Below are 17,969 nucleotides of genomic sequence, written 5' to 3' on the forward strand. Positions count from 1 at the left end.
CTACCCATTTTTATCCCTTCATGCCATAAATAATCTAGGTCTAGTTGAATGTTTTTAATAAATATACACCCAATTACTAAATTTATTCCAAAATTCTGGTGCCTGTTTTCATTGCATGTTTGTCACGTTTTGACTCAATTTCTAATATTTTGTCTGCTGTATTTTGTAGCATATGAAATAATGGGCTGTTCATTGGGTTTATATCAGTGAACTCTCTCATTTGACCAGAATTATTGTTAATAAAGATGACTATTTAGACAGCTGCTGCTTAGTGCTTGCTTATTAATCCTAAAATGCCTTCTGGCGTTTCAATCCCATCAAGCCAGGTCATATCGGTTGTATTAGCTTATCCACGAAAATCCTGTCTACAGCAATCAATCAGAAAAAAAATTCTTTTCCCGCTCTCGTCTATCCGGTTTAGCTGGCAGTTTAAGATCTATCGATCATCACCAACGATATCTGAGGACAAGGATAGGCTTCAGAAAAACGTGAGGTATTGCTGTGGATACGAATGAAATAGACGGAAAGGAGATTGGGGATTATTAATGGTGGGAGGGGATCAGATAACTGGGGGAAGTTCCAATAAGTACAGAGAGGAATAGGAGGCGTTAATGGTGTTGTCTCGATGTCGTAAATGACGCAGCTCAAGTTAAACAAAGCTTCATATATCGGTGACGTCAGAGATAGAGGTAAGACAACACCAACCTGACACGGGGATGGCACTGAACAAATCTAGCATGCGAAGATTAACAAAACGAGAGGCACACCGAGAGTGTAGCATGCCAAGAGAGAGAAAGCGGAGACGACATGTATTTGTAAGCTATTTCTATACTAGAATATATCCATTATCTATGTTACGAGTGAAATGTATGATGGCGTTCACGCCTATGTACAGTTTTAATACCGGAGGGCCGACTATTATTAGAACTGTAATTTATCAACTTTTAATTATTACAAAAATATCGAATTCATGGCTTTGGTGCAAAACATTATTCATATTATTTATAAATAAAGGAAATGTATGAGAGTTTATTACAAGTTAAACGTTTACAATCACACATAATCAGCTTTGCAGTTTTTGTATAATATGAGCTCGTATCCTCGTTCTTCATTGTAGAATTGACATATTTCACTTCCCTAACTGGGATATTTTGTATTTTGTCAGATATCTTTTTATAGCTATGACTACTATTATTTCGACAACAAAATAATGCATGCGAAGGTTGTCTTCCTGTTTGTAAGGTTGCAGATGGCTCTATGAACACCCGAATATTAGCTATCGCTGATTAGAAAATGATGTTTTTTTTTTTTTAGCAGAAGCTGAAATTCTGCTATGCTGTACACAGTATAGTAGAAATCCTGTATCTAATTCGATATTTAATTAATTCCGGTATATTGGAATTAATTAGATATCGCTTCTCGATTTCCCTATTTAATCAGTTTTTCTTGTATAAATGTTTTCAGCATTTATCGACTATATGAATCAAAAATTCTTTGCATTGTCATAGCAAAGCATTATCCTCTGAAGGCACCAGTGATTCACAATGTCCAATAGAAAGTGGACACTTTTTTAGCGCCTTTTAGATTTCAATGGTCGCATAAAATAAGCTTACTATCAAGGCGCTCTCGTGAATGCTAATAAATCTGTATATTCCAGTAAGAAAGGCTCCAAAATTTATAAGGAATACAATACAGTGTAAATAAAGACAAGCTGGTACGCAACAAAAATTAGTAATTCAAATTAAAATTTTGATGAATTTTTTTATTTACATTACCACTTGTGTTCTTAATTAGATATCGCTTCTCGATTTACCTATTTAATCAGTTTTTCTGGTATAAATGTTTTTAGCATTTATCGACTATATGAATCAAAAATAGCTGATTCTTTAGAGTCTTTCTAACAAAAGGATTCAATATCCAAGAAAAACATTTTGAAAACTGACGGTTGTATAAATTTCGTTCGGTTCTTTTCCTTTAAGTAGGCTCTCCTTATCCATGACATATAGGTATCATGGAAATGTAGAATAAATCTTATATAAGTATTTAGCATTTACTAATAAATGGAATTAGAAATTATGAGAAATTTTCTTTTTGTATTTATTAGTGGACCATACTTCTTTATAAATATATACAATCATCGACACGTTTCGCCAGCTAAGTCTGTCTGGCTTCTTCAGGACAAGAAATGGGTACACTAACGTTAAATGCTAAAAACGAATGGAGTAACAACAATTAAATTAATTAAAATTGAAATGACACGTAACAGCATGGAGCGTGGAGTATTAGTCATTGTTTGTTAATCGACTTTTATAATTTTTTGCGAAGTTGAGATCTGTTAAGCATAGTGAATTTATTAAGCTTTTCCAAATGTCTTTTAGTATCATGCCTTGATTTCTGTTGAGATTGTCTCTTGTCCGGAGTACCACTGCAGCTTCTTGAAAGTTTCTACATCTGAAATCTTCTTCAATGTATGAATTCATGGAGCTGTTGTCCCAATCGATGGAGTGGTTTGAAATCGAGAAATGATGGCTAATCCTGAGGTATCTGTTCTGTTGTTGTTGTGGTCTATATGTTCTTTTTTTCGGATTTCTAGGCTTCGTGATGTTTAGCCTATATAATTCAGTCCACAGGAACATGGGATTTTATATACACCTGCGTACCTGTAGAAGGCGATGCTATCCTTATTAGATCTTAATCACCGAAGATCGGTGATTTAGTTTCTGACACGTCTACCTATCATATATTAGATGTAGATCCAACCATGAAAAACAACAAAATCTCTTAACAAAACCAAAAATAAGACCAATCTCTTAATACGTAATATGACTAGATGGCCTCCGGAATTACAGCGAAATCTAAAATCTCTATCCCCATTACCACCACGCTTATATGGTGCATCAAAAATTCATAAAGTTGGAGTTCCGCTCCGCCCGATAGTGGACGGTAGAAATTCTCCACCCTACCTACCAGCCAAACACCTAGCCGGTCTGTTAAAAGAGAAGATAAAGAAATCGGACTCTTTTATAAAGAATTCTAAGCATTTCATTGAAAGATTAAAAGGTATCAACTTCTTAAATACAGACATACTTGCAAGCCTAGACGTAGTGTCATTATTCACGAACGTACCACTTGAAGAAGTGATTAAGAGCATAGAAAATCTCTATCCACATGACATTGCTCAGATTTTCCGCCATTGTCTCAAATCAGACTACTTTAAAGTAAATAATATAATGTATGAACAGTTTGATAGCTTAGCTATGGGCAGTACCTTGTCACCACCTTGCGCGGATCTGTCATGGAAAAACTAGAAGCTGACATCCTATCCAAAATAAATCCGAAACCATTAATCTGGTGGAGATAGGTGGACGATGTCTTCATTATTTGGAAAAACACAGAAAATGCCTTACATGATTCCTTCAAAAAAATAAATTCTTTCCACCAAAAAATCAAGTCCACGTTAGAGTTGGAAAATAACAATCAATTACCTTTTCTGGACACACTAATTAAAAAAAAAGAGAATGGACAAATCAAGCTCACAATCTACCGCAAACCTACAGACACTGGACGTTATCTTCACTTCAAATCTACTCACCATCATGCACAAAAAAACTTAGCATTATACATATGCTTAAAAATAGAGCAACAAATATCATCACAGAAGAAAAAGATCTGCTTCAGGAACTCTCACTCATATCTCAAACTCTAGTCAGAAATGGTTACCCAAAAAATATAATCCAAAAGATTCTCAATAGAAACAACCCACAGCGACAACCTCCAGTCACGCAGTATACATCGTCCATTGTCATACCTTATGCCGGATCAGTTTCAACAAAAATAGCAAAAATCGTCAAGTCTTTCGACATCAGGGTCGTCTTCAAACCTATTCAACCTACACGACACATGTTAAGATCTCCTAAGGACAGCATCGCCTTCTACAGGTACGCGGGTGTATATAAAATCCCATGTTCCTGTGCCTGAATTATATAGGCCAAACATCACGAAGCCTAGAAATCCGAAAAAAAGAACACATAGGGGATGTCAACAACAACAGAACAGATACCTCAGGATTTAGCCTATCATTTCTCGATTTCAGACCACTCCATCCATTGGGACAACAGCTCCATGCCGTACATTGAAGATTTCAGATGTAGAAACTTTAAAGAAGCTGCAGTGGTACTCCGGACAGGAGACAATCTCAACAGAAATCAAGGCATGATACTAAAAGACATTTGGAAAAGCTTAATAAATTCACTATGCTTAACAGATCTCAACTTCGCGAAAAACTATAAAAGTCGATTAACAAACAATGACTAATACTCCACGCTCCATGCTGTTGATGTTACGTGTCATTTCAATTTTAATTAATTATTAATTTAACTGTTGTTATTCCTTTCTTTTTTAGCATTTAACCTTAGTGTACCCATTGCTTGTCCTGAAGAAGCCAGACAGACTTAGCTGGCGAAACTTGTCGACGATTGTATATATTTATGAAGAACTATGGTCCACTAATAAATCCAAAAAGAAAATTTCTCATACTTAGTGTCAATGGACCAAATATTAACAGTTACAATAGAATTAGAAATACTTATATTCAATGATTTCATCCGTTCCTATGATTGAAATCTTTCACGTTTAAGCATTGACAGTATTTGGGATAGCCGGCCTTCAAAACTCCATTAGTCTAACACACTTTACATACTGTTCATTTTATATTACTTCATTTACAGCTTTCATTTTCTTTACGCATCATTAAAATAAAAGCTAAAAAGGGAAGAACAGTTCCATTGACAACATCGCATCGTTCGTAAGTTAAATAAACGAACCAATAATTTGCTCTTAGTAGAATTATTTCTTTACACACAGTCTGTTTGTTCAGAGAGATGATATGCTTCATTTTTAAAGTTGCAAGAAAGGCACCAGAAGTTAAGTTTATTTTACTTTTGCAGATATAAATTAGGCTCCATGCTTTTTTTGGTGATGGACGGAATCATGAGTGGAGTAATATTTTCGGAGTTAGGAAAAAGAGGTTTCATGCTATGGGATGGCAGAACAGGTGAAGTCCCGATTTCTGTTTCGAGCCCATTCACTTTGTCCAGCTGGAGATATTGATGCAATTAGTATCTTTTACGACACCCTTCCTGATATGCAGGTTAATCGACATGTTTCAGTATTCTAATGAAATTACGCTTGGTATAAATACGTGTGGACTATGATCGTGACATTTGTTTCAGTTATAAAAATACTGAAAATTATGAAAAAACTTTCTTAATATATTCTCACGTCGAAATATAGTTAAAGGCATGTTGTTAATGGTATCTTTCAATTCATTGTTATTCTTTTTAGAAACTGCGCTTTTCATGTCTCTCTCTCTCTCTGCTAAAAGTAAGGGGAGGAGAGAGGTAAAGGATTGCAATTCTAAAATTCGATCTGAACAAACCTCTTTTTGTTATCATAATATAGGAATGGAGAGGGAGCAGTTATTTTCCTGTTTATTTAACTATCTAGTGAAAGCATAAGGAATTAAAAGGATTGTTCTGAGTTACTTACTGTTCAGAAAAATCTGTCACAAAACTGCATAACTCATATCGAATTTTTGTAATGGTGTTCCCGAATGTCTTGGATCTTCTATTGATCAAAAGTGGGAGTTTTAACGATTGACGTACTGAATAAATGAAACGAGACCTTTCCAAACTATCTCTATTAGTAATAAACAAGTAAAAAAAAAGCTCCTCTTCAGTACTACGTCTTGTGGCTTGCTTTCATTTCCTACACTGCTATTATATAGGAATGAGAGTAAAGCTTTATGTACTTTACGAATGGTTTCGTAAAGTACACAAATCGGGAATTTCCCCTGACTTCTTAGAGTGCGATTTCCCACACAATTGAATAATCACAGGCCACTAATTGCGGAGCGTCCACAATCGAACCAGATTCACAAATCTTAAGAGTCATTTTATACAGTTTTGCACTCATTGTACTCCTCGTGAATATAATATTAATTGTTGTAATTATCAATAAAATAATGACAGCTGTACTACTAAATATGATGTAATTAATTTTAAAATAGAAAATTAAAATGTGACTGAAAATTTTCTAGGTTTATCCGCTCCTGTTCAGTTCGCTTGCAGAGCGAAACCTTTTCTCTCTCTCTCTCTCTCTCTCTCGGAAAGACTAGTGCCTCAAGCAACGAAACCATTTTGATGTTGAAAATGATTTTGTCGAAATGCAACAGTTTAAAAGCTTGAGGGTAGAGAAAAATTAAGGCGAAAATATAACTGTATTTGTCAAAAATTTCCTCTAAAAACGATTTCATTTTCTATCATGTCTGGAATAAGAGGGATTTGTCTATAGTAAAAATATGTTTACTTGAATACAATACTTTGCATTTATTATACCTATACATTTGCCACCATGCTAATTTCTTCATAAATTCCCTGAAGTTCTTGTGACCTAAATCAAATTCCATACATCTATAGGATTACACATATAGTTGTGGCTGAACTTACTTCTGAAGCATTCTCGGCATCTTTTATTCCTCAATTAACCTATCAGTAGTTCGTGTCTAGATTTTTTCGAAAGTTATGTTTGAATTTATATATTATCCCATCTTCATTTTAATCTTGTAATGTGAATACACCATGAAAAGTTGCAAACTTAGAGTACCTCCAAACAGAAAGGAGGCGAGTAATAATCTGACAACCCTGGCGAATAGTCCAAAAAAGCCTTTTTCAAGCCATTCACAGCCCCAACAAGAAGGGTCTCACATGGTGTATCTGCTACGAAAATATATTAACAAAACATTCATGCTATAGTGGAATTCGAAATACCTCGCATGTTGGAGAGCAGAGATGCAAACAATTACGACTATCAAACTGATTCAGTTTGATAGCCGTAATTGTTTGCATTATTATAATCTCTTATATCAATTTCCATAGCTATTTCTGAATTCCCATGATTTTCGTATTTTTTACCGAACTATTGGACTTAATGTGTAGCGTCTACAAGGATCAGGCTCATCTTTCGAATCTCTCTATGGCATGAATGTTTGTTGAATATGTTTAGGTGAGAATGATTTTCATCGCCTCTCATGAAACTACCACTGTGTTACCGGTGGTCTGATGGCTTTAAAAAGTGTCAAAGTTTGTCTCTAGAAAATTGAACTGGATGAGCTAATCCTTAACTTACCTTAATGTTAATGAGTTAACTGTATATTTTAAGCTTACCTTAATTTGCTTTTGAGGTTTATCAAAATAAAGGGGAAAAATCTCACCTCCCACATCACAAAACTATCAATGCAACTTATGGCGGTAAGATTTCGATGGGGTAAGAACTTTACTAGTGTCATCAATCTATAAAAATAGACACACACATTAACTTTCCATGGAGCGTGATGCATAACTGAGGTACTAACAATACATAATTAGTATAATGCGTTTTCTGTTTGGTTTTCTTTTTCAGGAACAAGGCTTGGTCAAGCTTCTGAATGCTTTGTGTATTGGAAGGATCCAGCAACAGGAGATACCTGGGGACTGAATTTTACCTCACCCATCGACGCTAAACAATTTAGAGAATGTTGCGTAAGTATACATATTCATTTACTCCACTTTTGTGTAGATTTAGTACACGTTCACTCACTATAATTTTATAGTGAGTCAACGTGCTTTGTGGCCATACTTTAGAAATAGAAAAGCTATGATTTCAGAACTTCTCTGTGAACTGGACACTATTCTTGCAATTAAAACTTAGTTGAACGTTTGCATTTTGTAGTCGGATAGCTTGATTACTGTTCAGAAGATAATAGTAGGGATATTATCAATCTTGCTATATTGTTGTAAGGAAGATAGAAATTTTAATGTGTGTTGGTGGGGGGAAATGGCTATTCTAGTAAAAGTGTACGTGCTGTTCATGGGAGTTGTGCATACCTACGTTTTGAGGAGTTGGGTTGGAACTATATGGAGGAGAGTGTATGATATTTATGCTGTTAGGTTTGAATTTGTAATTGTTTTCATAGGGAATCTGTCTGGGATATTTACATTCTCCTATTATCTTGGCTTGTTTCAGGAATTTGACAGTGAAATTTGTATATTGTGACTAAACTTTGGAATGTCCGAAAAGCATAATCACAACAAAAAAGGATTTCTTGGTCGAAGCAGAAAGCAAACTTCAGGACACTTTCACAAAAATCCTCTTTCTCAAATGATAAATTACACCTGTAATCACCATAAAGATATGTTTGAATCATTAATGTGTTGGTACTTTTTTAAGGACAACCTAGTATTACAGTGCACTACCTGAAGCGTTCTTCCTTATTCAGCCAAGGTAAACCTGAAAAACCACTGTTACCAATTGTGTCTACAAAACTATCACTCTCTCTCTCTCAACCTCATTTATATTTCTAGTCAAGATACTGAAATCACTGCCATATTTTATTTTTCAAATAATCTGTCAAAATTCCCCATCTCTACACGAAGCACTGAAAAAAATTACAATACTTTGAGATCATATCCCCATGTCCATCGATGTCACCTCTCTCCACACTAACATACTTTTTTATTTAGAAATCACAGATACCCTGAAACTGTACCTTCATAACTCCTTTGGAATTACGAATAGCACATATTCAACAAACAATCATCAAGGTAGCGACACTTTGTATGTCTCGTGGATATACTTTGAGCTCCAGTGTATCCTTTGGAATATACTGGAGCTCAAAATTCTCATATCAGCGATTTATTTTCAATGGCCTAATACAACATATCTTGGGCTTATGAGTTTTACTTACCTGGTTTTGTAACGTAGGAACTCGAAAATCTCTACCATGCAAACATTAAACACTCCATGGACCACAGACTTCATATTTGCCAGAGGTATGGGGTAATATTCCTATAGCAGAACACAAACTACCGTCTCCTCAACAAACACGGCAGTCTCCTCACTTCTTACAACAAATTCTGCCAGTGACTAAACCTTCGAGGAAATCGAAAGTAACAGCACTATAAACTCTTTTAACTCGGTCATCACCTGCATAATTCTTCCTTACTATTTAGAATATTTCCCGTATTCAACCATTCTAACCAAGCAGCCGTCCCCTTACTTTTATGTCATTAACCAAAGACACCATCCGAAGAACTTGATAACCAAATCAAGCCAGCATCTCTCCAATTCAGAACCGCAGAATCTCATCTTCATTTTTATAAAACAAATGCACAGAATAATTCGAAACATTTATTTCAGAATTACTGATTATGCAAGTAATCGTTTCTAAAAAAGCTTTTAAAAAATCCTTATTTTGAGCACCCACCAACTGGATCGAATCCCACTGCAACTATAGTAACGTAATATACGAAGCTATTCGTGAGGATAGATACAGTTTCGTTGGCTCTACACAAAAGTTTGTTTTCCTTTCTTGCTTCCGAATATATCTGCGATTGCGTCAGCCTTCAATCCCTACAGCTGAATGTGAGTTAACCAGGCTAATCAGCTATAAACTAATCAGTTTGAACCCATTTGTAACCCCTCCCACATAGTAAAAAAAGGTCCCAAAAGAATAACATACCACAGAATTATCCGCCGATGTAGTAGACAAAATGCATTCCAAAATCAACCAAACCACAATAATAAGAACAAAATACCCCAGACATCGATTTCATATGGAAAACCATGCAGTGACGCTCGAACATAACATTATAAATGTCAGGCATTCTTCATATATTTCTCCTATATGGGAAACTTTCCAAATGTATTTCTACCTATCTTCAAATCCGATTGACCATATCACCCTCAGCTACTATTTTTTTTCTTGATTAATACAAGGGAATACCAAAATGTCCAACACCAACCCTGCTACCAAGAGGTCATGCATTTTTATTGAAATAACCTTCCACCTCCTACCTTTCTAATACTCTTCTATCCCCGTATTGAACTTTGCATTTCTACCTGCTTCCATTTTTTCCCTCTCTGTTTTCTTCTACGTTCTTCACCTTTCCCAATAAGTATGTTCTATAGCAGCAAAATTTAGACCACCAGTAAAACTTTCTGTACTGAAAGTGCTCTTCTGTATGTGAAGCATACTGTCCTGATAATGTTTTGAAATGCAGTAGTTTTCTGTTCCTAAATCATTTACTCTGCATACTATTGACTTCCTATTCATTATCATTAATTATGTTGCTCTAAAGACTAATTGAAAAAGTTTCAATACTTCAATATTAAAAAAAGAAAGAAAAAGAAACTTAAAAATTTATGTAATTATAAATAGATAATCGAAGGATGCTGACAGAGGGTTGTCGTCTTAGGTCAGCTGCTTTACTTACTTACCGCTTCACCTTTCAGAGATATCACAAGCAATCATGTAGCAGCGAAGTTGATCGTTTAATTTTATCAACTGCTATTATTGACATATGTGTTTGCGTATAATTCACAGAATTTACACTCTCGTACTTCAAACATCAACCTGACCTTTCAAATCAGTAAAGATACTAATTCATGGAACCAGTAGGTGATAGCTTATCCATTAAACAACTAAACTAAAAACGTAGAGGAGATATTTCATAGCAAGAAAATAAAATTTCAATGAAATGCTCAATCGGATAATCACTATTCTACTCAAGTAATTGCACAAACGCAAAATACTTTCAGCGCTACAGAAAGGATAAACAAGCGAAATAGTCACTCAGAAATCAGTAAACTTAAATGTTGAATGAAGACAACGTTTATTCATTTAGGGGCTTAGATATGTTTCAGAAATTAAATAAAAATCTTGTATGAAATCCCTCAGAGCTAATAATGGTTCTCTCGTTTTATTTCAGTCCCCATCTTTCAAATTTTCACGGAAGGCGTCATCTTCTTATTCCTTAAAATTAGAACCACCCAAGGTAAGTAGATTTTCTCTTCTAAATCTATAGTGTAACTTCATATTCTCTTGTAAGCAGAAAATAATGCGTGGTTTTTATCTTAAGTAAACATAGCCTACTCTGCTCTCGGGTATTTGAATAGATGCCTTTCCTACTAATGAAATAGAAAAGTCACGTTTGAACATCGACATGCATTTTACATCAAATACTATTGTTCTATTCCTTGATTGATACTAGATCTTTGTTATGTTCTATAAAATCAGATTAGTTTAAACTTTGTAAAGAAACACACTTTAAGAATCGTTAAAAATTTGGACTGGATGATTACAGACCTGCTTAGTTAGGATTATATTTTATGTGGAAGCTTGTATAACATACTAATACTGGACAGAAAACTTTTGCTTCTGGTAGTTTCCTATAGTAAGCACATTTAATCAGCAACTTATCAGATATTATTAGTTGCTGATTGTTTATACTGCTGTGTCTGATGTTTTCTTAATTCATATGATGCGACAAATATGTTTTTAGAATGTAAAAACTGATAGATGTTTATTTATACAGGTCGATAAAAATTTACATTTCTTTAAATAAATATAAAATAAAATAAATATCAGATCATGTCCTTACTCTAGAAACAATGCCAAAATGTCGAAAATTACTTCTTGTTCAGGTGTCGTTCAGGGTTTTAAATAAACTGTTTTGTGCGAATTCCAAACTAATAAAGCGCTCCTTAAAAGTTATATACAGTTGGCTGGACAAATTCAGGAACTACGGGAACTGTCATAATTCAAAATCTGATAATCTTCGAAGTCATTCAGGAACACCCAGAAAACAAACAGAATTACTTGTAGAAATGGTACGAGTGTTTGAAATTTAGCCAAAGCGATTCCTTTAAAAAAGGCAATCACTTCAAATTGCCACAGAAACTGTCAAGATTGTTGTTAACGATATCAAGAAATATCCATGCCATACACAGACCAAAACTCTCTGATAGGATGGCATCGGCATTTCTAAACTAAAAATTCAAACTCAAATTCAGGATGGTCCGCATTTTTCTACTGTTCTTTGAATATCAAACGTGACTCACTTTGATCTCCCGGGATGCTCAAAAAATATAGAAAGATCTTTAGAATCAGAAAAATGCAAATGTACCTGTTTTGAATAGCAATTTCTTCAGAAAAAGTGGAAGGAATGTTACCATCAGTGAGGAGCGGTATGTGGGTGTGCCTGATTCGTTCTTACATTTATCCCTCACTTTTTGATAAATTCAAGTTCCAACAGGACGGTACTCTCCATCTTACACACACATCAATTATGACTAGAGAATGGTTGTCAAAACACTTCGTCCAATGGGTAAGTAATCAGTGTCTCAAGACTGAATTCGAGTGAGCTCGCCACATTCCGATTGAACCTTATAACTTCAATCCTCTAAATAGTCCTATAGAATATATAGAGAACTGAAAGGAGTTTGGTAATATTTTGCAACCAAAAGAAATGATCAGAGAAGAGATATCAATTCCAATGATTGAGTGGTGCTAGAGTGAGATGCAGAACTTTAACATGAGGCTCAAAAAACACAAAAAAATAAAAATGCGGCCATCCTGAGCATGTGCCTTATAGCCCGGAATAGAAAGTATTTCATGATATAATTTTACGACAACTTATTTTTATCTTTATTGTATTAAACATATGGTCTGACTTTTTGTGGTTCTTAATTTGGGTCATCCTGTATATTAATATATGCTACCATACTATAATTATCATAGTTTGAATACCATTAAATAAGAAAGTTTACATTTATAATTAAATCAGAACGCAATACCATAAAATATAACTAATTAGAGTAAAATATTAAAAGTAAAATATAATTGATTAAAAATCAAGCTCTGATAAGTACACCCTCTTGTCCAAAATGAACTTTTCGAAAATAGAAAGAACTAGTGGCGCCACCTGTTCTATCTTTTTATTGTCGACAGCGGCAACCTTCATTAGTGTTGTTTCAACTGTTTATGACATTTGCTTCATTAGAAGCCGAGTTATAGTGCCAAGAGTGACAGTGTGTTTTAACGAACGGTCGGTCATCACGATATTCATGCCGTACGCGACGATTTCTCGCTATCAATCGCTTCAAAACTTCGAGATAAAACTCACCATTGACCGTTTGGCCAGACGGAACGAATTCTTTGTGGATAATGTCCTTGGAATCGTAGAAACAAATCAGCGTTGTCTTTACTTTTGACCTCTCCAAGCGACTTTTTTTTTTCGGATGCCCCTTTTCTGGTGGTCTCCACTCAGCCAGAGTGCTGACTTTGAGACCACCAGAAGAGTTTTTTTTTCGGCTCATACTCAAAACACCACGTTTCGTCGCCAGTAACGATCATTTCAAGTAAGTTTGAGTCCTTACGAGCGGTTTTAATGAGGTCCTTGCAGTGTTTAATTCGATACATTTTTTTGGTCGTCGGTCAACTTGTGGGGAACAAATCGCGAATTCAATTTACGAAGGCCCAAACTCTCGGTCAAAATGTTGTGTACAGTTGATTTTGGAATCCCCGATTCATCTTCAATCAATCTCACTCACGATTTCGGGTTTTCTTTGGTGGTCACGCACTTTTTGGATGTTAACTTCGCTCCGTCCAGTTTTTTGACGGCCCTGCTTTTCGTCGTCCTCAAGCTCATGACCACTTTGAAATCACTTAAACCACTCGTAAACTTGAGTACGGGATAAGCATTCATCACCGTATGCTTTTTGAAGCATTTGATGAGTTTAGGTAAAGCTTTTACCAAGTTTAACAGAAAAGTCAATCGCAGCTCTCTGTTTGAAACTCATTTTCTGACCGTTCGTCAAAACACACTTTCACTCTTGGCATTATAACTCGGCTTCTAATGAAACAAATGTCATAAACAGTTGGCACAACACTAATGAAGGTTGCCGCTTTCGACAACAAAAAGATTCAACAAGTCGCGCCACTAGTTTTTCTATTTTCGAAAAGTTCGATTTCTTTTTGGTGTATATAGACAACACTGTATTAGTTGCTTCAGCGGGTGATTATATATAATGTACATGAATATCGCATTAATACCAGGCTTAGTTCTGTTCATTTAGAGAGAGAGAGAGAGAGAGGACCTCAATAGTTCATAAGAATAAGAAGGCTTGTTTTGAAACTGGAATAAAATAAAGTACAATATATCCATTATTGATAATCAGTATGTAATTAGCAGTAAAATGACAACATTAGAATTCATTATGTCAAATACAACAATAATATAAATACAATTACAATTATATAGAGTTCATTATAAAATGGGATGAGCTGAAATGGGAGAAGCAAATAGCTATTTTTTTTTTTCAAATGAAGCGATTTTGTTTACATAGTATTTCATTTTGAATTGTTCAGAATTTTGTTAAATTTCTATAATTTGGTTGCGGTGAAGTATAAACTTCTGTTTCCATTCCAAGCTTTGTGTATAGAGTCAAAAGCGCCTGTGCAAAATTGCCTTTGTTAAAAATCTCAAGGTTTTTTATAACATTTTGGTCATAATTGACAATTTATGATAATTTCAGTCACCCAATTAATATTAGCTGACCGAAGTTTAGGTAATACAAGAACTCTCGTCTAAGGAATAAACATGACATTTTTATAAGCCACTTTAAATTTCTTATAAGCACGGTGGTGGTCTCACATCAGACTACGAAATTTTTTCCACGGTAATTCGCAAAGATCCTTGCCATAGCGGGATTGGAAACTCTAATCAGCAGAGAGAGAGAGAGAGTCTCTCTATTTGGAAAACGATGCTAACAACTAAATTTAACAGCATCCAACGTTCAGGGGTGTGCGTTTTTTGAAGTGAGACCACCACCATGCTTATAAGAAATTTAAAGTGGCTTATAAAAGTGTCATGTTTATTCCTTAGACGAGAGTTCTTGTATTACCTAAACTTCGGTCAGCTAATATTAATTGGGTGACCGAAATTGTCATAAATTGTCAATTATGACCAAAATGTTATAAAAAAGCTTGAGAAGATTTTTAACAAAGGCAATTTTGCACAGGCGCTTTTGACTCTATACACAAAGCTTAGAATGGAAACAGAAATTTATACTTCACCGCAACCAAATTATAGAAATTTAACAAAATGCTGAACAATTCAAAATGAAATATTGTGTAAACAAAATCGCTTCATTTGAAAAAAAAAATAGCTATTTGCTTCTCCCATTTCAGCTCATCCCATTTTATAATGAATTCTATATAATTGTAATTGTATTTATATTATTGTTGTATTTGACATAATGAATTCTAATGTTGTCTTTTTACTGCTAATAGGCGATATGATCATACAGGATTTCATACTGCTGATATGCAAGTGCTGCTGATATTTTCTCATGGACATAATTCCAGATTGGCTGGAATTATGGCCATGAGAAAATGGGTGTCAGTTCAATGCTAGTAAATATGAAGTCATTCACTTTGGTGTGATTAGATATCCAATGTCGAATTATATTGGTGGCATTATGCAAGAAGAAACCGATGAGGCTAGGGATCTGGGAGTGTTAGTAGATAGGAAGTTGAATTTTAGGGGTCATGTGGCAAAGATTGCAAATACAACTCAGAAGATAATTGCAATGCTGAAACGAACGTTCACTTGTAAAACTAAGGATGTTATTTTTCCTCTTTACAAGGCCTTGATAAGACCTCACTTGGACTATTGTGCGCAGGTCTGGTCTCCTGGTTTCCGTTGTGATTCTGATATATTTGAGAGAGTACTAAGCAAAGTGTTTGCGGAATACTGTTTACGAAGACAGATTGGCAATTTGTAGACTGCAGACACTAGCAAACAGGAGAAAGAGGGGTGATATGATTGAGACTTACAGACTTCTGAAAGGATCATACAGGATTTCAATTGATGGAATTTTTCAATTTATGGAAGGTGAGGAAAGGACAAGAGGGCATCCTTCGAAACTAAGAATGAAGGCCGCTAAGAAGGGGGGTGAGGGCTAGATTTTTCTCTCAGGGGGCGATGCGTGATTGGAATGGATTGCTATTGGATGTTGTGAGTGCAAGCAGTGTGAATGAATTCAAGAATAAGTATGATAGCTGGTGTGTGAGTGTATGTGGCATTCCTCGATGAGTGTCCCTGACTCTTTGAAGGTATCTCTTAATAATTATAATAATAATATGCAGCATTTGCAAAAACTAGGTAAAAGAATGAAACCATCGAGGTAAAAACATTAAGAAAAATTGAAGGTGTACAATATTAAACAAGATCAGGAACTGCCAAATCAAAAAAATATATATATAAAATACAGTCAACGAATAACTGGATCCGCAAACGGAAGGAAGAATGTGAAAATCATGCAGCATAACAGATGAGTAAAGAACTTGATACCAAATGGAAGCTGAGGAGAAGATGGTGGGATGGTCTTGAAAACTGCGGATCTACAAGCTGGCTTAATAGGGAAAGAAGAAACATCTCTGCTGTTTCTGGATTTTTTTTATATTTCTTTCTAGTTTTGTTTATTCTTTCTATTCGCAATATTCACCGTTTCTGAAAATGTCTCCATAATTTGATGATCCTGAAAAGTTGAGATAGTCAACTGCTTTCATATTTCTGAGGCAGTTGACTTTGACTTTGTTTCTCTTCACTGTTACAGAAATTTTCTGGTACACAAATCTGAAGACTCCTGGAAACAGCGAAGTGGAATATTTATGATAAATAATAACCATTTGTGTTGTCATCAAGATCTCGACGATTTCGAAGCAACGGAACATAAAAGCAACCTTTGTACCCTGAACTAAGGACGGATTTACGGATAAGCTTGACAAGTTATATCTTCAGTGATTCACATTCATACGGAGCTGGCTATTAAAGGTTATGGCTTAGGGTAACAGCAACTTTAAATCCGGCCTTTCTCACTTCAGATCAGACATTTAACAAACTCTCATAATTCCGCTTAATTGCAACTGTCGTAATTCCAACAGTCCCAACCGAACATTCGGCAAAATTACACTTCGATGTCTAGTAAACCTGCTCTATTGGATGAACCTGTGAGCTCAGACAGAATGAATATGTTGAGGGAAGAAAAAAATTATATATCGACATGCTGCAATTTAACAAGTTTAAAGAATTTCGCCGCTTTTTTGTTTTTAAAAGAAGTTTGAATACCGATTCAAGGAAACAAATAGAAAGTCGCATTCTGATGAATCATAACAGAAATGTGAACAACTATAGCTAATTAAATAATGCACATTATTTAAACACGATCTGAAGACTGATCATCCTTTGGTCTTAAATTCGTTTCGTTTGAAAAAACCATCTCCCCTTCAATTATAATACTTCTTTCATGAAATATATTTCCTAAATATTATTGTAATTAGTAAAAATTTATAAACTATAGATTATAGTTATTATAATTATTAAAATATAAAGATGCGCATTTGAATGGAACAGAAGAATCAAATCATGACAACTAGCAGAATTAAAGTAAATCTGTTAATTAATTCCCTAACAGCAACTATAAGATATTTTGTCAAAACATATCTGGGTAAACGCAGTAGTGTGTTAGAAACTCTTGAGAGTAATCTTAGTTCTCCAGTATTACTTCGTTTTCCAACCTGTGGTTATTATAAAAGTGGTGTCGGGATATATATCTGCAGTTTTTCACTTCATGTGGCATTGAAACCAAACGAACAGTGTTCGTGCTTTAATAATTATTCTGCATAGTAATCTCAGTAAGCTACTGTTGCGTTTTTACCGAATACTTTAAGAAGTTTGCACAGATATCATTATAATTTATCTCTTAGTTTCAGTTCTGTGACTTATTCACAGGAAAAAAAATTAAATGACAAATTCTTTACGAACTGCGTGTATGATCATTAGTAAAACAAACACTATGCTTGGATATGTAGGTGAATGTCATCACTATATATATAATCTTGGTGACTAGCGATTTTTTTTTAATAACAAACTGCATATCGTGCATATTTCCATACCAACATTACATGCATTTCAAAAGATTAATTATTTGACCCATTTCAACATATCAGCATATTATAAACAGCTTAACGTTCTATACATTTAATTTATCGACTTCATTTTTGGTGTACCAATGAATTAGATTGAGAT

The 17,969-nt window shown here is 34.7% G+C and overlaps 1 protein-coding gene across 6 annotated transcripts in view; it reads left to right on the forward strand.

Moving 5' to 3' along the window:
- Positions 1–17,969, forward strand: part of LOC150094189 (protein still life, isoform SIF type 1-like) — an 881,056-nt gene that overhangs the window by 103,608 nt on the left and 759,479 nt on the right. For all 6 annotated transcript variants that reach the window (XM_090412285.1, XM_090412284.1, XM_090412288.1 and 3 more), the window contains exons 4-5: positions 7,459–7,577; positions 10,806–10,871. In XM_090412285.1, coding sequence (XP_090268411.1) covers positions 7,459–7,577; positions 10,806–10,871 — 185 coding nt within the window. The remainder of the gene's footprint in view (positions 1–7,458; positions 7,578–10,805; positions 10,872–17,969) is intronic.

Source organism: Typopeltis vanoorti, chromosome 22 (genome assembly GCF_054136105.1).
Source record: "Typopeltis vanoorti isolate ZY-2024b chromosome 22, IOZ_Tvanoo_1.0, whole genome shotgun sequence".
Lineage (NCBI taxonomy): Eukaryota > Metazoa > Arthropoda > Arachnida > Uropygi > Thelyphonidae > Typopeltis > Typopeltis vanoorti.